The 22,867-nt window shown below is 42.9% G+C and overlaps 1 protein-coding gene across 1 annotated transcript in view; it reads right to left on the bottom strand.

The window, feature by feature from the left end:
- LOC139566856 (neuromedin-K receptor-like) overlaps positions 1 to 22,867 on the bottom strand; it is a 42,151-nt gene that overhangs the window by 5,501 nt on the left and 13,783 nt on the right. Inside the window, exon 4 of the mRNA XM_071388181.1 lies at positions 1,111 to 1,307. Within this exon, the coding sequence (XP_071244282.1) occupies positions 1,111 to 1,307 (197 nt within the window). The remainder of the gene's footprint in view (positions 1 to 1,110; positions 1,308 to 22,867) is intronic.

The raw sequence follows: 22,867 nt of genomic DNA, 5'->3' as shown, positions 1-22,867 counted from the left end.
ATACTTCAAGCTGCCTCACTCTACCGAAACAGGAGATAGGCTCCTGCCCTATTGGCCATTTTGGCTTGGACAAGGCTTACTTAATAATAGCCAAGAAAGATTTAATGATGTTGTTTTTATATATACACATCATGAATGGGGCAAATCAACCACACAGCACATCCTTCCTGAACAGGCCGATTGTGTAGATGGTAAGATTGCTATATGTGCTTTAGATAATTGCCTGCGTGTACCTAAGTGCACTGGGGAGCTTCATTCACAAGCTAGCATTCATCAACGCTCAGACTCCGGATTCAGAGCACTGAAGCTCCTTCAAGGGAGGTCTTGCTCTGTATTTCATTTGGTTATGAGATTTCTGAGGCCGGGCAAAGGAAAGACTAAGGCACAGAGCTTGTCGAGATGGATATACAATTGCCATGCTCTTTTCTTGGCATTAGGATTAATTAACCATGGAAATACAGCTACGTGTGTTTGTGTGTGTGTACACGAGGTGACGCTGAGAGGGTCTTATAGGACTACATCTGACGTCGTACCTCCAGGTTCTGTACCTGCATTGTTCCTGTTTGCAGAAAGAATGAGTCACACAGGTACTGAGTGGTTTAAAGAACAATGTTCAAAAAGCGTACAATGGTAACCAATTTAAATCATGCTTTGATTTCCAGGTCTCTTCAGCATTTCTTAACGATGTCCTGGAAGTAGCTTTACTTTCAATCCTCAGTCCTAAAATTGTATTTTTTTTTTTGCATTTTCAAGAGTGCATGAAAATCACAAAAGGACATGTAATCAGGATTGCCATGGCCTGGACCTTTGTTGAAGCACATGTCTCTTGTGCTGTGTTTGGAGAATTACCGGATATTCAAAGGTTCGACATTCTAATGCACCTTAGTTGTTTTTCAAGGATTGTTATGAACCTATACAGAGGCAGGCCAACAGCATAGATATAATTTCCATGCCCTTTCCAACCATCGACTATGAAAATATAGCTACATGGGTATGTGTGTGTGAGCACATATACCTACGTTTGCATGCACATGTGGGTGTATGTACCTCTGCCCGTGCCTGCTCCCATTTCTGCTTGCCTGCCTGTGTGCACGTGTGTATTCTCCTTACCTGCTGTTGAGGCAGCAGTAGATGATGGGGTTGTACATGGTGGAGCTCATGGCCAGCCACAGCACTGACAGGTAGACCTGCTGGATGGACTTCCACCTCATCAGAGCCTTGTTGAGGCCCGTCACGATGAAGTAGACGTGGTACGGCAGCCAGCAGAGGGCGAAGGTCACCACCACGATGATCATCATCTTGACCACCTGGAGGTGAGGGAGGTGTGAGGTAACATTTAGTTCAATTCTCGTTCAACCCCGTGAGGCGAGCTGTCTGGACACTGTGTGGCGTCTGCTGATAAAACAGACACTCGATCAGCCAGACAAATTATGCTAATTAGTCTGTAAAGTGCACTCTGCAGTTATTATTCTGTGGAGAGCAGAGAGAGCTGTCTCTCCTTCATTTGGAGAAGGGAAATTAAGCTTTAGCCTGTGGTTTCCTTCTTCCAGTGTGTGTGTGTGTGTGTGTGTGTGTGTGTGTGTGTGTGTGTGTGTGTGTGCTTTAATGAGCCTGGTAGGAGCTCTGACTGGCTGGAGTGTATATGAGTAAACTTATAGGCTACAATGATCAAAGATAATAGGCCAGGGTTAGGGAAGAAGTGCATCAGAGAGAAAAAGCCCTGTCTGTGTGTCTGCTCTTCGCACTTTTCAAAACTAAATGTATGTTACTGTAGATATAGATATATAAATAAATAAGTGGTGGTTAGATATCTTGCTTAAAAAAAAAAAACACTCCAGTTCACTGGCCTTTTAAACCTTCATTTTCTTCGGGGAGAAACTGGTGGCAAAAACACAGTTTCTGAAAGACACAACAACAGGGTTGAAATGGGAAGAAGTGAACTCCAGCTTTCAGTCTCTTATCACCAGTTGGTGGTGTTCTGTAGTCTGCACCACAATCCCAGAAGTATTTTAGAAACTGAAGACATTTCTCAGGGTCGATACTCTTCACAGCAAGGGGTGATCTTTTCTCCAGGTGGGCGTCAGATCCAACAGGCAGGAGATAATAACAGAGCTTCTTTATGTGAGTGTGCGTGCACGCGCATGCGTCTGTGACCACCGCGGAAAGACTGCTATGATTGCACATCTCTCTTCTCCTCAAAAAGGACCTGTGGCCCCGAAGATTAAAGAAACGGAGGCTGACCATTCAGCCTACCGAGAGACTGGCAGGAAAGATCTTAGCTACCCTTTGAATCCCCAGGACATGGCTTCTCTTCTGAAGAGAGCGCTTGGACTTGTCCCAAATGGCACCATATTCCCTATATAGTGCACTACTTTTGACCAGAGCCCTATGGGTTAGGTTAAATAGGTAGCAATTTGGGACAAAGCCCTTAGCTTTGTGTAGGTAGACTGCACAATGGTGTGGTTGCTAGATGGTGGTAGGAGTTGTTATCGCAAAAGCAAAATATGGTCATGCTCAAGGTTGAATAGACTTGTTCAAAAACTGATTAACATCAAGGAAAATCTACACCTAAAGACTTACTGGATCAGTAAGTGTACGGTACAAAAGCAGTAATGTCACTGTCAAATTAAAAATAATACTGAAAACTGTTGAATATTGAAGAATAGGTAGATTTCCTGAATAAAGCAATCTTCCCACGTCCTGTAGCATTGTGGATACAGGTAGCGTACACAGTGACAGGTGTGGTCTGTCTGTCTCTGGACGAGCATGGGAAAAGAGTTGGCTGTCTTCAACAGAAGGGCTTTTCATAAAGGCTCAGAAGAGCAAAGTTCAGAGTGTGCCACACAACTGAGCCCAGACAGGCAGAGAGCAAAAAGTGAAGGAAAACCACCCGGAGAGAACTAAAATACAATCCAAATTTTCCTCATCTCTATTTCTAGCAGCCAATATGGAGTGACAAAAGTTCACGGATGCCTGCACAATAATTGAAACAAGGCAAGACAATCTTAAATTTCTCATGTCCATGATGTGAAATAGTACTTGTTTTCTTTCTGTCCTTGATTGAGCGTGTGTGGCTTGATGGAGCCATTGGAACCAATGCAAACGCTACCCTACCTGGCACTCTCGGCAATGCCAAACTAAACTCTCAAAGTATTTCAGTGAAAACAAATACTATTCAAACCCAGGTCTGGCTGGCATATCAACGGTATTGTACCTAAGGACAGTACATGGAATGTGTTGTTTTCAGTGTTTCTTGGAAGGATAAGGAAGCAATACTAGCATACCTAGTAAAATGCCAGTCACTGCCCGCGGCTACATGTGGTCATGTCTTATAATAACCAACAGAAACAATGGTCATGTAGTCAACATGTCACAGACAAATGTGGTGTCCCAAATGGCACCCTATTCCCTTTAAAGTGCACTACTTCTGACCAGTTGAGGACAGCAAATGAGACAGTCGATAAGTCAGGGTTTTTAAGTGTTAGTAAGATAAGCGGACAACAGCCATTTTCAATTACTTATCTCAGATACAGGAAAATAATCACATCAGATTTTTCCAGGACAATCGGTCTTTGTAATCTGAAAGAAATGTTACTCCTAGCAAATAGCAGCAACACACTCCTTAAAGAAGTATTTACACTTAAATATCAGGAAATATAGATACAGACTCAATTATTTTCTCCTTTTTCATGTAAGTAAGCAGAGATACAAATGGAGGATGGTTGTTCTCTGACAAGGAGAAAGGACATTTACTTGCTCGAGGACACTTGTGGCTAAAATGAACGGACATCAACAAAACAAAAGCCTGTGGCATGGGAGAAAACTAGAGAGGTCACAGAATGTGTTAGTAACACTACTGCTGGGCTGGTTAGCTGGAGCAATATGGATTCTGTCTGTTACGTGGGTTTGGTTCCCTGTTAATAATCTGTACACTATGAAAATAAAGAGCTAGGGGATGTATAGACCACTGGGTAAAAAAGACAGACACAGTCACAGCAACAAACACATGCGAGCGCACACTCACAAATACGCGAGAATGCATGCTAATGTGCATGCACGCGGACACACACAGCAGCTCAAAACGAAACGGAAAGTACAGTATAACCCAGAACCAGCTGAATGAACCGTCATTCATCACAATGACTATCCTAGTAAAAAGCAAATGACCTGGCATCTCGCTCAACACTCGAGCACACACATTGAAGAGCAGGGGAGCTAGAGACTCAAAAACAAGTGAGGATAAATACAACCTAAAAGCCTGCGGAGCTATCAAGAATGGATCAGGTATGCATTCATTCAAAGGGAGAGCGGTGGGACATATTTACTCATAAGTGCCACTTGCCGTAGGGTGGCAGGGAAGGAGCGATGGGTGCCGCAGAAAGAGTAACTGTCTGATTAGGTAGGTGATGAGGTGGGTTGATTATGCCTCATTTTTGCACTCCCCATTTACGCAATCTGAAGCAACCGCCTGCTGTCAGCAATCATTAGTGTTGGTGGTGACTCGGTTACCCATGATCCCTCGCAGGCACGCACACACACACACTCTCCCATACAGGGTTCTGACAACCTGGTGGTTTTGGTTATTCTCTCTGCTAGACCTGGGTTCAAATAGTATTTGTTTACTTCCAAATAGAGCATTTCAGGTGCACTTGTTTGAGCTTGAGCCTTGTTCAATGAAACCAATGAAGTAGTCCCAAACACCGCCCATCTCATGGCACTGCAACTATGATTCAACCAGTACGTGCCCAGTGGGTTTCTTCTAATGGCCTCTCGCTGCCTCCGGAACTCAGGTGAAAACGTTCGGAAATAGTGTTTAATGGTCCATTTATCCATGCAATTCTCTCTGAAAAAAAAAGACTTTGGTTTTAGGGTCCACTGAGGGTCCACTTTTAGTTTTAGGGTCCACTTTACCTGATTGCGAGGTAAAACACAAACACCAACCTCATCACTGTAAGCTGGGCAAGTTAAAGGGTGTTTTTAAACCTCAAAAGGAGTCTCTGTTGAGATGAGCACTTTCCAGGCCATCTGTTATGTAGAGTTTAGAAGACTCTTAAGAGAGGAATGTTCAGTGCACTGCATTTTCATGTGTTTATTTCCTTTGCATATAAGAACTAATATAGTGGTTATTAAATTCAATTAAGAAAATAAATGGCCAACTCATTCCCTGAGGCCTTCAATAGCAATTGACCGATTTTGTCTTTTTGGTTTTAAAGGCTCATTTGTTCAAAAAAAAAAAAGAAACTGTACTGAAAAACGCTCTTTCAAAAACATATATGCAACTGATGTGAAAGACTGTACAGTATTTTCTGCTCTTCGAGTGACGTTGTGACAGACGTTTATGAATGTGGCATGCTGATTACAGCTTCAAGCAAATAGGAGAAGAGAAAAAAAGCATAGTTTAGAAAAACATACTGTATGTCAAACAAATGTACTGTTTTTAATGTGGGATCAATTCATTTCCTAGACAAGTCCTGGTGAGGACATGAAATCCTTCAAAAGCCCAAAACAAATACTGTATATTTAATTCACCCTGGCTCAACACAAAGAAGCTACAAATCCTTTGAATTCAGTCCTACAGAACACATACTGATTTGAATATACAGTCTACTCAAATAACCAGAGAATATACGAATACATATTTATACACCCAGAAGCTACACTAAATAAAGTGTCTATCCTTTAAAAAAAAAAAAAAGATTCCTATTCTTGTCACTAAAGACCTCAAGACCTCACATTTCACAATAACCACTTGGAAGCAGATAAAAAAAAATCTTCTGATTTAAACTAACACCGGGGGAGAAACCTTGTGCTATCAATACTGAATGTTAACGATCATTTACATTTGTATAATGGTTATTGAATTATTCAGTAAGCGAGCTGAATGGTCTTGGTTAGACTAAAGGGAAACCGGAGTATTTAGAGCAACTGACAATGAGAGAGAAATGGCGAGAGAGAAAAAAGAGATTCAGAAAGAGCATTTAAAAGTTTTGTGGTGGAAGCATCATTTTATGGGTATGCTTATCACCGGCCGGCAAAGTGAGTTTCAGGATCAAAAGAAAAATGAAAGGAGCAAAGCCCAGGGAAACAGTTAGAGGAAACCCTGCCTCCGTCTTCTGAATACCTAATCCTGGAATAGCTGTATTTTTCAGTGGAACAATTACATACATTTTAATGCCAAAAACACACCACAATGGCTTTCCAAGAGGTGTTGAGTGTTCCTAAATGATCCAGCCTCAATCCTGACTTAAATCTGCCTGAAAATCTGAGACAAGGCTAGACTATTGCTGCCCATTTTTTATTTATTCAACCTTTATTTAACTAGGCAAGTCAGTTAGGATTCCCAACCACATGTACTGAGCAATGTTAACAAAACAATGGATATATGTAGGGTTGCACATTTTGGGGAATATTCAGAGGTGGAAACTTTCCGTGGGAATATATGGGAATTAACAGAAATGTGTAAATTAATATTAATACCATTTAAATGTAGATGTTTTTTGCATCAGAAACCTAAACCTTTTACCTTATCATAAGTAGAATAGAAATAAAAAAAACAATTTAGTTATTGCATCTCCATCCCAAAGCCCTTGCTTGAAAGTGTACTTCGCCAGACTGCCAAGAACTTTGCCCTCATCCAGGCCAAGGTGGCGAGACACGGTAGTGATGACACCATAGGCCTCGTTGATCTCTGCACCAGACGGGATGCTCTTGCCAGCATACTTGGGGTCTAACATGTACGCTGCGGCGTGTATGGGTTTCGGGCAGAAGTCTTAACGCTTTTTGATGTATTTCAGAACTGCAGTTTCCTCTGCTTGGAGCAACAGTGAAGTGGGCAGTACAGATTTCTGCTCTTCCATCTGCAAGCAGAGTCTGAACATCAGACAGGATGGCATTGTCTCCCTCAATCCATGCAATGGCTACTGCTATAGGTTTCAGGCTGCTTACCACTCTCTCCCATAATACATCATCCAGGAGGATCCTCTTGGCAGACTGTGTAATGGAAAATTCTTGGAGAGATTCCTTCCCCTCCAGGAGACTGTCAAACATGATGACAACACCACCCCAACGGGTGTTGCTGGGCAGCTTTAATGTGGTGCTCTTATTCCTCTCACTTTGCTTGGTGAGGTAGATTGCTGCTATAACTTGACCCTTCACATACCTAACCATTTCCTTGGCTCTCTTGTAGAATGCATCCATTGTTTCAGTGCCATGATGACCTTGAGGAGCAGATTCAATGCATGAGCAGCACAGCAAATGGGTGTGATGTGAGGGTAGGACTCCTCCACTTTAGACCAAGCAGCCTTCATGTTTGCAGCATTGTCTGTCACCAGTACAAATACCTTCTGTGGTCAAGGTCATTGATGAGTGCCTTCAGTTCATCTGCATTGTAGAGACTGGTGTGTCTGTTGTCCCTTGTCTCTGTGCTCTTGTAGAATACTGGTTGAGGGGTGGAGATGATGTAGTTAATTATTCCTTGCCCACAAACATTCGACCACCCATCAGAGATGATTGCAAAACAGTCTGCTTTCTCTGATTTGCTTGACCTTCATTTGAACACTGTATCCAGAAAATGAGTAGATAAAGCATGTCTGGTTGGAGGGGTGTATGCTGGGCGAAGAATATTCAGAAATCTCTTCCAATACACATTGCCTGTGAGCAGTTGCGTACACAGTTTGACATTCATCAGCATTTCTCTGACTACGTTCCTCCATTGAGTGAAAAAAAAACTTCTGATTCCAGGAGGACCATGAGCTGTTCATATCGATAAGGTGTCTGATTCATCATTTTCACCTTGAATAGAAGTAGAGGGACTTTTGTCAGAGGTTGCTTGTTGTGAGCGCTGAGGGAACTTTATGCACTTGGTCAGATGATTCTGCATCTTTGTTGCATTCTTTACATATGATTTGGCACAGTATTTGCAAATGTACACAGCTTTTCCTTCTACATTAGCTGCAGTGAAATGTCTCCACACATCAGATAGTGCCCGTGGCATTTTCCTGTAAAGATGAGCAATATGAGTAAAAAAATAAAAAGTAAAAAAAAACACACAATAAAAAAACAATTCCATGTACAGATAAGTAGTTAAGCAGTTAGATTAAACAACTCATTTGTAAGATAAATGTTTAAAAATGAAACATGTATGGAAACAGGTGAATTAACACTCCTCAGCAGGCTCAAGCAAGCTAAAACCTACATGGTAGCAAAAACTAACTAGCAGAAATTGTTAACAAGTTAGAAATTATTTAAACACACTTTGCTCATTAGTGTGCAAGATCTTGAGAATCAGCTGTACATGTGATGGAAGAGTGCACTGCACATGTGATGGAAGAATGCACTGTGCATGCAATGGGTTGCAATTCCATTCAATTGGGGATAGTTTAACCAAAATATGCCACAAGACCTAGAGTTGCCATGTGTATCCCACAAAAAAGGTTCACTGTTATAAGCTAACTTTTTTGATGAATTCAAGCAAAATTCCCGAGCTTAACTTCCTATGGAAATATTCTGGAAAAATTCCAGAAATATACCGGAAGGTTTCCGACCCTATACAACGCTAGATATATGTTGTGCAAAGTTGGTAGAAAGGCAGCAAAATGTGAAGACTGTGCAACGGGTGTTTAGACTTTCGCTAGGCACATTATATAGAGAATAGGGTGCCATTTGAAATGCAGGAACAGTCAGACTAGGAGGATTACCCCTGCTGCTCCTACCCTCTTATCTGCCCAGTTTAGAAGGAGCCTGTGTATCACACGTGTGTGTACCATGGGGATTAACAAACAGTCTTATTGGATTAAAAAAAAAGAGGCAAAAATCCAGGTCTCCCCAGGAAATCCATCTATCCACAAGTCAACAGCAACATGCATCCAACCTCTTTCAAATCCTGCTTCGCTGCCAGACACTGAATCGATGATGCTTCGAGCGACTCCACTCTATACCCAGATGGGGTAATGGATTCACAGGTGTCATTACGAGGCATTTCTCCAACGCCTAATGTCATTTTTCCTAGATTTTGTGTGTATGCCACCAGACAGGGACCAAACATAACCTGGAGTACCAGGCCTGGTCTGCACAGCGGAGGTTGAAGGAACAAAAGGAAATGCGAGCCTCCTCCGACATCATTTCAGTTGAATGGAGGTAATAATGATGAATGTCAGGGAATTACGGCTTTTATAGCTATTCAATGCTTCCTGACACACTTCTGACCTGACCTGTGCTCACGTGAATAATAACCTGTCCATCTCACCTGGCGGAGAAACCGAGAAAGATCAATTAGGCTGCTGACGACCCGGGATTAGTATTTCATTCACTGTATATACCGTTCACCTTTCTCATGGCCTCGTGATGGCATGCCCCTAGAAATACATCAGAAGAAATCTGACTTTAAAGCCTTTCAAACAAAGGCCCACAACAAAATGGTATCCCAGCCACATGGTTTGCTATGTAACTGATGGATGATCAACAAAAATATGACAGAGTGGGCCAGTTAAATTCTTCAAAATTCACAAAAGTATATGTACACTGAACAAAAATATATACGCAACATGCAACAATTGCAAATATTTTACAGAGTTACAGTTCATATAAGGATATCAGTCAATTGAAATGTATTCATTAAGCCCTAATCTATGGATTTCACATGACTGGGAATAGAGATATGCATCTGTTGGTCACAGATACTTTTTTTTAAAAGGTAGGGGTGTGGATCTGTTGTGACTTCCATTTTCCTCATGCAGCGCGACGTATCTACTTTGGATAGAGTTGATCAGGCTGTTGATTGTGGCCTGTGGAATGTTGTCCCACTCCTCTCCAATGGCTGTGCGAAGTTGCTGGATATTGGCGGGAACTGGAACACGCTTTCGTACACGTTGATCCAGAGCATCCCAAACATGCTCAACGTGTGACATGTCTGGTGAGTGTGCAGGCCATGGAAGACCTGGGAGTTTTTCAGCTTCCAGGAATTGTGTACAGATCCTTGCGACATGGGGCAGTGCATTATCATGCTGAAACATGCGGTGATGGCGGCGGATGAATGGCACAACAATGGGCCTCAGGATCTCGTCATGGTATCTATGTGCATTCAAATTGACATTGATAAAATGCAAATTGTGTTTGTTGTCCGCAGCTTATGCCTGCCCATACCATAACCCCACCGCCACCATGGGGCACTCTGTTCACAACATTGACGTCAGCAAACCGCTCACCCACACGACACCATACACGCTGTCTGTCATCTGCCCGGTAAAGTTGAAACTGGGAATAATCCGTGACGAGCAAACTTCTCCAGCGTGCCACTGTCTGGGTGGCTGGTCTCAGACGATCCCGCAGGTAAAGAAGCCGGATGTGGAGGACCTGGGCTGGCATGGTTACACGTGGTCTCCGGTTGTGAAGCCGGTTGGACATACTACCAAATTCTCTAAAACGACATTGGAGGCAGCTTATGGTAGATAAATGTACATTTTATTGTCCCTATTCTATCCCCCATTGGATTGGCTGAACAAACCAGAGGTAATTCATTTCTGGGTTTTAGGACTACAAGCTGGCGAACTCTATAGAGAAAGCGGTATTTGTTAGGCTAAAAAGTTTATGATTGGGCTCTGTCTAGCCTGTAGAAAACCACAGAGCAATGACATGACATATTTGGTGTAGCCAACTCTTATTATTTCATTCGATTCCAATTGATGTAGTCCATTAAATACATATCTTTAACTGGAAAATTGTTTGGTATGGTAATTTCCTATCAAGATCGGGAGTAAAATATCCCGACTGTCCATACTTGAAATGTACTAAATCATGTCAACCGAGTTATACAGCCTATACATTATCAAATAAATGTAGGCTAATTAAGTTTACAAATGGCATATATTATATTATTTTGCCATTTAAGGTGAAAAGTTTGAATGAAATATAGGCCTACTTTAAAAATGAAATACTCCAATAAGTTGTTATATTCAGCATCCTTACAGTTTCCGATGCGCCTGATAGGTCGACATTTCATTGGTGGCGGGAATAGAGAACGTAGATGATCTGGTATGATAATCACTTGACACGGTAACCACGAGAGATCAACTTTTTTGCTGGTTTATTTTTGTGGGTTTTTGGTAGCAAGCAAGTTTGCTTTAACACGCAGGTGCATGTAATCTCCCGTTAGTAGCATTTTAAGAAACACAGGGCCAACGGTATTGCTTAGCACAGTGCTGCATACTGCCTGTTGGCTGCAATGCAGCCACTCTGGTTTAGATGTTCTAGTTCGATAAAAAGTAGTGTTGGAGCTTGATTCATAGCTTCAGCACAGCTGGAGTAAATCTGCTTAATAGTTTGCTGCAATGCTTTACATTTACATGGGGTATATGGATCAGGGTGAGGATGTGGTGAAAGGGGGAGTGCTGTGGGATTATTTAAGAAACTCTTTGAAGAGGTAGGGTTTCAGATGTTTTCGGGAAGATGGGCAGGGACTCTGCTGTCCTAGCTTCAGGTGGAAGCTGGTTCCCCCATTGGGGTGCCAGGACAGAGAAGAGCTTGGACTGGGCTGAGCTGCCCTCCCGTTGGGGTGAGAGGACCAAGCGACCAGAGGTGGCAGAATGGAGTGCTCGGGTTGGGGTGTAGGGTTTGAGCATAGCCTGAAGGTACGGAGGGGCAGTTCCTCTTGCTGCTTCGTAGGCAAGTACAATGGTCTTGTAGTGGATGCGAGCTTCGACTGGAAGCCAATGGAGTGTGCTGAGGAGCGGGGTGACATGGGAGAATTTGGGAAGGTTGAACACCAGGCGGGCTGCAGTGTTCTGGATAAGTTGCAGGTGTTTGATGGCACAAGTGGGGAGCCCAGACAACAGCAAGTTGCAGTTGTCCAGACTAGAGATGACAAGCACATGGATTAGGACGGGGGAGTTGTCAACCGTGATGGAGAAGTCTTGGAGCGGACAGGTCTTCCCCAGGAAGAAGAGCAGATCCGTCTTGTCGAGGTTCAGCTTGAGGTGGTGGGCCGACATCCATGTGGATACAGTGCATTCGGGAACGCTTTCAGACCCCCTGAATTGTTCCAAATTTAGTTACGTTACAGCCTTATTCTAAAATGGATTACATTAAAAAAAGTCCTCAATCTACACACAATACCCCATAATGACAAAGCGAAAATAGGTATTGATTCAAAATAAAACAGAAATACCTTAGTTAAATAATTATTCAGACCCTTGGCTATGAGACTCGAAATTGAGCTCAGGTGCATTCTGTTTCCATTGATCATCCTTGAGATGTTTCTACAACTTGACTGATTGGAGTCCACCTGTGGTACATTCAATTGGTTGGACATAATTTGGAAAGGCTCACACCTGTCTATATAAGGTCCCAGAGTTCACAGTGCATGTCAGAGCAAAAACCAAGCCACGAGGTGAAGGAATTGTCCGTAGAGCGCTGAGGCAAGATTGTGTCGAGGCTCCGATCTGGGGAAGGTTACCAAAAAATTTGTGCAATATTGAAGGTCCCCAAGAACACAGTGGCCTCCATCATTCCTAAAATAGAAGAAGTTTGGAACCACCAGGAATATTCCTAGAGCTGGCTGCCCGGCCAAAAGGAGCAATCGGGGGAGAAGGGCCTTGATCAATGAGGTGACCAAGAACCTGATGGTCACTGACAGAGCTCCAGGGTTCCTCTGTGGAGATGGGAGAACCTTCCAGAAGCACAACCATCTCTGCAGCACTCCACCAATCAGGCCTTTATGGTAGAGTGGCCAGACGGAAGTCACTCCTCAGTAGAAGGTACATGACAGCCCGCTTGGAGTTTGCCAAAAGGCACCTAAAGGACTCTCAGACCATGAGAAACAAGAATCTATGGTCTGATGAAACCAAGCTTGTAGCGCATACCCAAGAAGACTCAAGGCTGTAATCGCTGCCAAAGGTGCTTCAACAAAGTACTGTTTAAAAGGGTCTGAATACTAACGTAAATGTGATATTTTAGTTTACATTTTTTATACATTTTCTAAAAAAAAACTGGGTGTCAGAAGGGGGAAGGAGAAAAGTAGTGGAGTGGCATCTGCATACCAATGATAGGAGAGACTAGAGGTCGATCGATTATGATTTTTCAACGCCGATACCGATACCGATTATTGGAGGACCGAAAAAAGCCGATACCGATTAATCGGACAATTTTTTGATTTTATTTGTAATAATGACAATTACAACAATACTGAATGAACACTTATTTTAACCTAATATAATACATCAATAAAATCAATTTAGCCTCAAATAAATAATGAAACATGTTCAATCTGGTTTAAATAATACAAAAACAAAGTGTTGGAGAAGAAAGTAAAAGTGCAATATGTGCCATGTAAAAAAAGCTAACGTTTAAGTTCCTTGCTCAGAACATGAACGTGGTTCCTTTTAACATGAGTCTTCAATATTCCCAGGTAAGAAGTTTTAGGTTGTAGTTCTTATAGGAATTATAGGACTATTTCTCTCTATACAATTTGTATTTCATATACCTTTGACTATTGGATGTTCTTATAGGCACTTTAGTATTGCCAGTGTAACAGTATAGCTTCCGTCCCTCTCCTCGCTCCTACCTGGGCTCGAACCAGGAACACATCGACAACAGCCACCCTCGAAGCAGCGTTACCCATGCAGAGCAAGGGGAACAACTACTCCAAGTCTCAGAGCGAGTGACGTTTAAAACACTATTAGCGCCCACCCCGCTAACTAGCTAGCCATTTCACATCGGTTACACCAGCCTAATCTCGGGAGTTGATAGGCTTGAAGTCATAAACAGCGGATTGCTTGAAGCATTGCGAAGAGCTGCTGGCAAATGCATGAAAGTGCTGTTTGAATGAATGCTTACGAGCCTGCTGGTGCCTACCATCGCTCAGTCAGACTGCTCTATCAAATCATAGACTTAATTATAACATAATAACACACAGAAATACGAGCCTTTGGTCATTAAAATGGTCGAATCCGGAAACTATCATTTAGAAAACAAAACGTTTATTCTTTCAGTGAAATATGGAACCGTTCCGTATTTTATCTAACGGGTGGCATCCCTTAGTCTAAATATTGCTGTTACATTGTACAACCTTCAATGTTATGTCATAATTATGTACAATTCTGCCAAATTAATTACGACCTTTGTTAGGAATAAATGGACTTCACACAGTTCGCAATGAGCCAGGCGGCCCAAACTGCTGCATATACCCTGACTGCTTGCAAGAGAAGTGACACAATTTGCCTAGTTATAAGAAATTCATGTTAGCAGGCAATATTAACTAAATATGCAGGTTTAAAAAATATATACTTGTGTATTGATTCAAAGAGGCATTGATGTTTATGGTTAGGTATGTTGGTGCAACGACAGTGCTTTTTTCATGAATGCGCTTGTTAAATCATCACCCGTTTGTCGAAGTAGGCTGTGATTCAATGAGAAATTAATGGGCACCGCATCGATTATATGCAACGCAGGACACGCTAGATAAACTAGTAATATCATCAACCATGTGTAGTTAACTACTGATTATGTTAAGATTGATTGTTTTTTATAAGATAAGTTTAATGCTAGCTAGCAACTTACTTTGGATTCTTGCTGCCCTCGCGTAACAGGTAGTCAGCCTGCCACGCAGGCTCCTCGTGGAGTGCAATGTAAGGCAGGTGGTTAGAGCGTTGGACTAGTAACCGGAAGGTTGCAAAAACGAATCCCCGAGCTGACACGGTAAAAATCTGTCGTTCTGCCCCTGAACAAGGCAGTTAACTCACCATTCCTAGGCCGTCATTGAAAATAAGAATGTGTTCTTAACTGACTTGCCTAGTTTAAATAAAGGTGTCGGTAATCGGTCCAAAAATACCGATTACCGATTGTTATGAAAACTTGAAATCGGCCCTAATTAAATCGGCCATTCCGATTAATCGGTCGACTTCTAGGAGAGACCGTGTGAGGATATGACGGAGCTAAGTGACTTGGTGTATAGAGAGAAAAGGAGAGGGCCTAGACCCGGGCCCTGGGGGACACCAGTAGTGAGAGTACATGATGCAGACACAGATCATCTCCACGTCTCCAGGTAGGATGCAATCCAAGAGTGTGCAGAGCCTGAGACGCCCAGCACTGAGAGTGTGGAGAGGAGGATCTGATGGTTTATGGTGTTGAAGGCAGCGGATAGATCTAGGAGGATGAGAACAGCGGAGACTCAGCTTTAGCAGTGTGGAAAGCCTCCATGACACAGAGAAGAGCAGTCTCGTGGAGTGTTTGTTCCTTTAGGAGGGGAGTGAATTGGGCCATTTTAAAGTCCAAGGGGACGCAGCCAGTGGTCAAAGATGAGCTGATAGGGAAGTGAGGAATGGGAGAAGGTTTCCAATGATGATCTAGAGAAGAGAGGAGGATATGGGGACGAGCGGGCAAGTTGTCAGGCGGCCGAACCTCACCAGTCCCAGGATTTCATGTGGAAAGAGGGGGGAGAAAGAAGTCAAGGCTTAGGGTAGTTCTGTGTGAGTGGGACCAGTGGACTCAATAGGCTGGGTGAATGAAGAGCGGATGTCATCAACCTTCTTTTCAAAGTAGTTGACAAAGTTGTCCGCAGAAAGGGAGGAGGGAGGGGAAGGGGGTGGCGGATTAAGGAGGAAGGAGAAGGTGGTAAATAGTTTCCTATGGTTAGAGGCAGAAGCTTTACATGTAGAGTGATAGAAAGTGGCATTAGCAGTGGATACAGAGGAGGAGAAGGTAGAGAGGAGGGAGTGAAAGGTTGATAGGTCCTCCGGAAGTTTCGTTTTCCTCCATTTTCGCTCAGCTGCCCACAGCCCTGTTCTGTAAACAAGCAATGAGTCACTTAGCCACAGAGCAGGAGGGGAGGGCTGAACAGCCTCTAGTAAAGATGAGGTCAACCGTATTATGTGCCTTGTGAATGGGAAAGGACTGGGAAAGGGTGAGGTCAGAAGAGGCAAGGAGGAGAATGAGAGAGTTAGAAAGAAATTAATCGAAGGCAAATGTCAGGAGGTTGAAGTCGCCAAGTACAAATAGCTGTGAGCCATTGCCAGGAAATTAGTTCATCAAGGTGTCAGGCTCATTGATGAAATCTGTAAGGACACTTGGTGGGCGATAGATGACAGCAATCTTAATCTTGAGTGCACAAGTGACAGTGACAGCATGGCATTCAAATGAGGAGATGGTCAGGTGAGCAAGGGAGAAAAGAGAAAACCTCCACTTAGGAGAAATTAGTAGCCTTGTGCCACCACCACACTGAACAGATGCTCTCAGACTATGAGAAAACGTAGTCAGATGAAGAAAGAGCATTTGGAGCAGTGTTCTCTGTGGGGATCCATGTCTCCGTCATGGCCAAAATGTCAACGGACTGAAGGGCAGCATAGGCTGAGAAACTCTGCATTTTTGACTGCAGATCGGCAGATACCAGGAATTCCACGTGGGTTGTGCACACAGGGTACACTAAATTAGAAGGGTTGCAGCCAAGGTGTGGGGAGCATCTGTAAAGCTTACAGTGAGAGGAGCGAACAGGTATAAAATAAAAAAAACACACAGTTGCCAAAAGTTACAAAAGAGAAAAATGAGATCATCTGAAAAGAACTAGGTAAGATAAGGGAGTGGTGTGGAGCCTCCTCTTTCCTACCTCGAAAAACTCTGCAGAACAACTCTGCAGAACAGTCTTTGTTTTGCGACGAGATCGCCGGTTTTAGCCGTCGCTGCGAAAACAGGGGAGACTGAAGTACTAATATTATTTTATTCTCATTTACAATTGCGACCTGGCCAAGATAAAGCAAAGCAGTTCGACACGTACAACAACACAGAGTTACACATGGAGTAAAACAAACATACAGTCAATAATACAGTAGAAATATACGTCTATATACAATGTGAGCAAATAAGGTGAGATAAGGGAGGTAAACGGCAAAAAAAGGCCATGGTGGCGAAGTAAATACAATATAGCAAGTAAAATACTGGAATGGTAGATTTGCAGTGGAAGAATGTGCAAAGTAGAAATAGAAATAATGGGGTGCAAAGGAGCAAAATAAATAAATAAATACAGTAGGGGAAGAGGTAGTTGTTTGGGCTAAATTATAGATGGGCTATGTACAGGTGCAGTAATCTGTGAGCTGCTCGGACAGCTGGTGCTTAAAGCTAGTGAGGGAGATAAGTGTATCCAGTTTCAGAGATTTTTGTAGTTCGTTCCAGTCATTGGCAGCAGAGAACTGGAAGGAGAGGCGGCCAAAGGAGGAATTGGCTTTGGGGGTGACCAGAGAGATATACCTGCTGGTGCGCGTGCTAATACTGATTGCCTTGCCAAGGGGAAGAGCACACCTGGTCGGTACCAATTGCCTAGGAGAGGAGAAACCACTCCCCCTCCAATACAGCTACTGATTACCAAAACAACAACAGTCATAAGTTTGAGAGTGATACTGCGGACTACAAGGAGCAGAAGTTATATTTCTGGAGGGATGGCCGGAGACAGCCAATTGGCACTCCCCCACGAGCAAGCTGGAAGTGTAAACGCCAGCCCAGCCGTAATCCGAGGGCCACTAATGTGGCGATCAAACAACTCCCTCACATCTGACTCCAGTGACCAATCTAGAGCGTCTTCTTTTTTGGGAAATCCCAATGGAAGACATCATTGAATAGGCCCCCACCCTGCGTCCCCGCAAGAAATGCAGGGGAGGACTATGTAGGAAGACAGATCTATATATCTGATACATGTTCATCTGCCCTAGTTAAGAGACTATCATTTGTCCCAACATCACAGGCCAATGATTTTGATACAGTTATAGACTTTCAAAAGTTTTTCTGCAGTTTGAGATTGACTGAGTTTTTTGGTAATGGGGTTCCTATGCACATGCCAATGTTAATCTATTGAACAATATTAGTAACCAGACAGGAAATAGTGCTAATGTTTTTCCCACTGATAACCTGAATGACAATGAACCTGACTCTCGCCGTGAGGACATGACTCCCAAAGAGCCCTACTAATCAATTCAAGTCTCTGATCCATGATAAATTGTCTACATTTTTGAATGAAGGGGAAATTAAAGACAGAATATGAGTTTATGAAAGTTGACTGCACAACCATACCTGTCATATACGCTCTATCCAAAATTCGCAAGAGCATGACACCACCTATACCAGGCAGGCCCATTGTGAGTAGTAATGGATCTCTGACAGAGAATCTCTCTACCTTTATAGACCATTTTGTGAAACCCTGGGTGACCTCCCTCCCCTCATATACTAGAGACTCTATTGATTTTATAAAAATTATATTCTGTGTACTTTTGATGTTACCAGTCTATATACTAACATCCCCCATTAGGGCGGCCTAGAGGCCCTCAAGTTCTACCTCAATGAACCCTAATGCTCTTCCTAGAACTCATTGTATTGTGGACTTGGCTGAACTGGTACTAACCTCCAACTATTTTCTCTTCAGAGGACACTTTTTCCTCCAGACCATAGGGACAGCACTATGGCTCATAAGTATGCTAACCTACATCTAGGAATGTTTGAAAAACAGGTGGTGCTGAATCCAGACCTTAACCCGTTTCTCTCCAATATTCTCCTAATTCTGAGATATTTGGATTACATTTTCGTGATCTATACAGGGACCCGGTAAGAACTTTTGGAATTCCATGCGTATCTAAACTTTATGAATGAACACATTCACATCACCATTAACTATGACCTATCACAAATCAGTTCTTGATGTGATGGTTATTAAGGACAAAACCTCCCTCTCTACAGATCTCTATAGGAACCTGCGGACAGGAATACCCTCCTTAGAGGTGACAGTTTAATTCCACGTCCACTCGTTAAAAAAGTCTCCCTTTAAATCAATTCAGTCGCATCAGAAGAACATGCAGCTCTGATGCTTCTTAGCTTCTTATCAGAAACAGACCACGGACCTCACACAAAGGTTTAAGGAAAGGGGGTACAAAGACAATTGGGTAAAACATGCCAATGATTGTTTTGAAGGACTAACACAGATGGAAAGCCTTCAACCAAAAGTCAAAGAAAAAGCAGAACATGTCCCATTATGCTTTACCCAATACTCACCATTGGGGAAGCCATTTAAAAAGGACATTATCAGGAAGTACTGGGACATTATTGATACTGACCCACATTTGAAACCCATTTTTAAATATCCCCCATGTATGGTCTTTAAAAAGACCTCCAAACGTGAGAGATATTGTGGTTAAATCTGGGAAAAGGGACACTTTCTTGGACAAGGTTCCGGAGGGTAATTACAAATATGGCCAATGCACTCAACGCAGCTCATTTACCAACCCCTACACAGGACAAAGACTTAAAATCAAGGGCCTGATTACCTGCATGTCCACCAATGTTATTTGCAAGTTGAAATGTCCTTGTGGTCTGTCTTACATAGGGAAAACCCGTAGAAGCCTTATGACACGGATCAGTGAGCACCGCAGGAATATACAGACAGGTGAAAAAAAAATATATATATATATAATCGGGTTACTGATCATTTTGTATAAGCTGGACATCCTATTAGTTCTCTGAGATACATTGGAATAGAAATGGTCAAGATATCACGCAGGGGAGGGGACATTGAGAGGAAACTTCTTCAAAGGGAATCTTTCTGGATCCACAGGCTCAACACACTGTCTCCTCTTGGCCTTAACGAGGAGTTTGACTTGAAACCATTTTTATAGTTTCCGATATGTCCAAATTGTTTAAAAAAAAATCATAATTGAACATTGTATGTTTAAGTATTTTACTGTAAATATTGATCACAGTCCCTGTGTATGATTGTATATTTTGATACATTGAATGTTAATATTGTGAAACTATGTTATACATTTTTGTACCTCCTGTTTCAGGAAGTGATGTCACTGAGTACTAACCCATATATATATATATATATATATATATATATAAAACCTTCCACCTGGCATATGGATGCCTGATGAAGACCTAAAGGTCGAAACGTCTGAGCAGCAGTGTGCAGCGTTTTCCTTTCTGTTTTCCATGAGTTTGCCTGCAACTCCAGCAGCTGCTGAAAGTACCTGGATGTTCTTCAGCTTTTGTACAGTCAGCAGTTCACTCACCAAGTAGGCTGCTGGGAAGACAGGCAGCACTTAAAGTAGATGTAGCAAAAAGACAGTACCAGACAACAATATATAAAGACAAAAATTATACTTATCAATCCTGAAGATATCAGGAGTCCTCTAGCTAGAGAATTACACGGAATAGAGGAATAGGAGGAGACTTTTAGAGGGCGCCAGTTCAATTCAAGAAATGTTTTAAGCCAAAGAACATCCACAGTCCCCATTTCTCAGGCATTTGCCTTACAGTACCTTAAGCTTGTAAAGATAATAGTCTGTACGCATCAAATTCATTCAGATTATGACAATACAGTGCTCTCAACTCCTCAAGCAAATGTTATTTTATTTTGGAAAAGAGGATAATAAGAAACTTAGAGGAAAAACAGTGATGTCGCTAAGCTAGGCTCAGTGTGGGCTGACAGAGCAGAACAGTGCCTGAGGCCACCAACTCCATACTCAGACTGTCTCTGAGCACCTAACCTTATCTGAACCCCATTCACCTGGGCCCGTATTTATAAAGCGCCTCAGAGTAGAAGTGCTGATCTTATACTTTTTAAAAACGCTCAAACCGGTGTGATTATAACGCTTATTTAGAACATCCGGTTTCGAATGACGCAACAGTCAGCATTAAAGCTGGCCACACTTTTTTTCAAACATTTTGCACAAACACAGTCCTTACAAAGTTATGTCCTGCATGTGACCAGTTTATTTTTGGATGCAATGTTCAGGAGTACTAATCGAAAGTAATCCAACGATGGGTAGTTTGTGCGAGCCGCCAGATAAGAGGAGACGAGATGAGCTTGGTGAGACAAATAGCGCCGAAGGAGATGGCTGCAGTTTTATGGGCTCTTAACCAGTTCTGCGATTGTGTGTTTTTTCACGTTCTGTGTTATGACGTGCCCTGGGGGGAGGATCATGGCCCTCTCTCTACAGATTTATGACTTAACGACAGGTTGTAAATTCCTGGAAGGGACCCTCTCTCCCACTTTGGACATGCAGTATTGAGAGAGAACAAAGGACTTCACTTGGCAAACTCCTAAATCCCCAAAACGGGAGAATTAAACAATATTTCTACTTTTGAGAATGTTGGAATGGTGGACACTTAAGGGACAGTTATGACGAGTGTGGTTAATTTGATGATCTCACGAAGGACAGGAAACACACATAGCGGTATCTCTTAAAGTGTACATTTCCCAGCTGTCAGGTTTACATCTAAATATTGTGAAACGTATGTGATTAAACTAAACTCAGCAAAGAAAGAAACGTCCTCTCACTGTCAACTGCGTTTATTCTCAGAAAACGTAACATGTATAAATATTTGTCTGAACATAAGATTGAACAACTGAGACATAAACTGAACAAGTTCCACAGACACGTGACTAACAGAAATGGAATAATATGTCCCTGAACAAGGGGGGGTAACAGTTAGTATCTGGTGTGGCTACCTGCTGCATTAAGTACTGCAGTGCATCTCCTCCTCATGGACTGCACCAGATTTGCCAGTTCTTGCTGTGAGATGTTACCCCACTCTTCCACCAAGGCACCTGCAAGTTCCTGGACATTTCTGGGGGGAATGGCCCTAGTCCTCACCCTCCGATCCAACAGGTCCCAGACGTGCTCAATGAGATTGAGATCCGGGCTCTTCGCTGGCCATGGCAGAACACTGACATTCCTGTCTTGCAGGAAATCACTCATAGAACGAGCAGTCTGGCTGGTGGCATTGTCATGCTGGTGGGTCATGTCAGGTTGAGCCTGCAGGAAGGGTACCACATGAGGGAGGAGGATGTCTTCCCTGTAACGCACAGAGTTGAGATTGCTTGCAATGACAACAAGCTCAGTCTGATGATGCTGTGACACACCACCCCAGACCATGAAGGACCCTCCACCTCCAAATCGATCCCGCCCCAGAGTACAGGCCTCGGTGTAACACTCATTCCTTCGACGATAAACTCGAATCCGACCATCACCTCTGGTGAGACAAAACCGCGACTCATCAGTGAAAAGCACTTTTTGCCAGTCCTGTCTGGTCCAGCGATGGTGGGTTTGTGCCCACAGGCGACGTTGTTGCTGGTGATGTCTGGTGAGGACCTGCCTTACAATAGGCCTACAAGCCCTCAGTCCAGCCTCTCTCAGCATATTGCGGACAGTCTGAGCACTGATGGAGGGATTGTGCATTCCTGGTGTAACTCGGGCAGTTGTTGTTGCCATCCTGTACCTGTCCCGCAGGTGTGATGTTCGGATGTACCGATCCTGTGCAGGTGTTGTTACACGTGGTCTGCCACTGTGAGGACGATCAGCTGTCCGTCCTGTCTCCCTGTAGCGCTGTCTTAGGCGTCTCACAGTACGGACATTGCAATTTATTGCCCTGGCCACATCTGCATTCCTCATGCCTCCTTTCAGCATGCCTAAAGGCACGTTCACGCAGATGAGCAGGGACCCTGGGCATCTTTCTTTTGGTGTATTTCAGAGTCAGTAGAAAGGCCTCTTTAGTGTCCTAAGTTTTCATAAATGTGACCTTAATTGCCTACCGTCTATAACTGGTTAACTGACTTGCCTAGTTAAATAAAGGTAAAAAAATATATAAAATAAAAATGGAGGACAGGAAACACACATAATGGTATCTCTTAAAGGTGTACATTTCCCAGCAGTCAGGTTTACATCTAAATATTGTGAAACCCATGTGATTAAACATTAAACTATTTGTGAAAAGATGTAATGTGACGTTAACCTTCAAAATTATTAAATATGGGTTTTCATATAAAGTCAGTAACCATGCCCACAAGAGCATAGACATTACGTCGGCGTCATGGACCGCCCTTTTCTACTGAAATGTAGAA

The sequence above is a fragment of the Salvelinus alpinus genome, chromosome 39 (assembly GCF_045679555.1).
Source record: "Salvelinus alpinus chromosome 39, SLU_Salpinus.1, whole genome shotgun sequence".
Classification (NCBI taxonomy): Eukaryota; Metazoa; Chordata; class Actinopteri; order Salmoniformes; family Salmonidae; genus Salvelinus; species Salvelinus alpinus.
The sequence above is the reverse complement of the archived record's forward strand: the minus strand, read 5'-3'. Positions and strand labels throughout refer to the sequence as shown.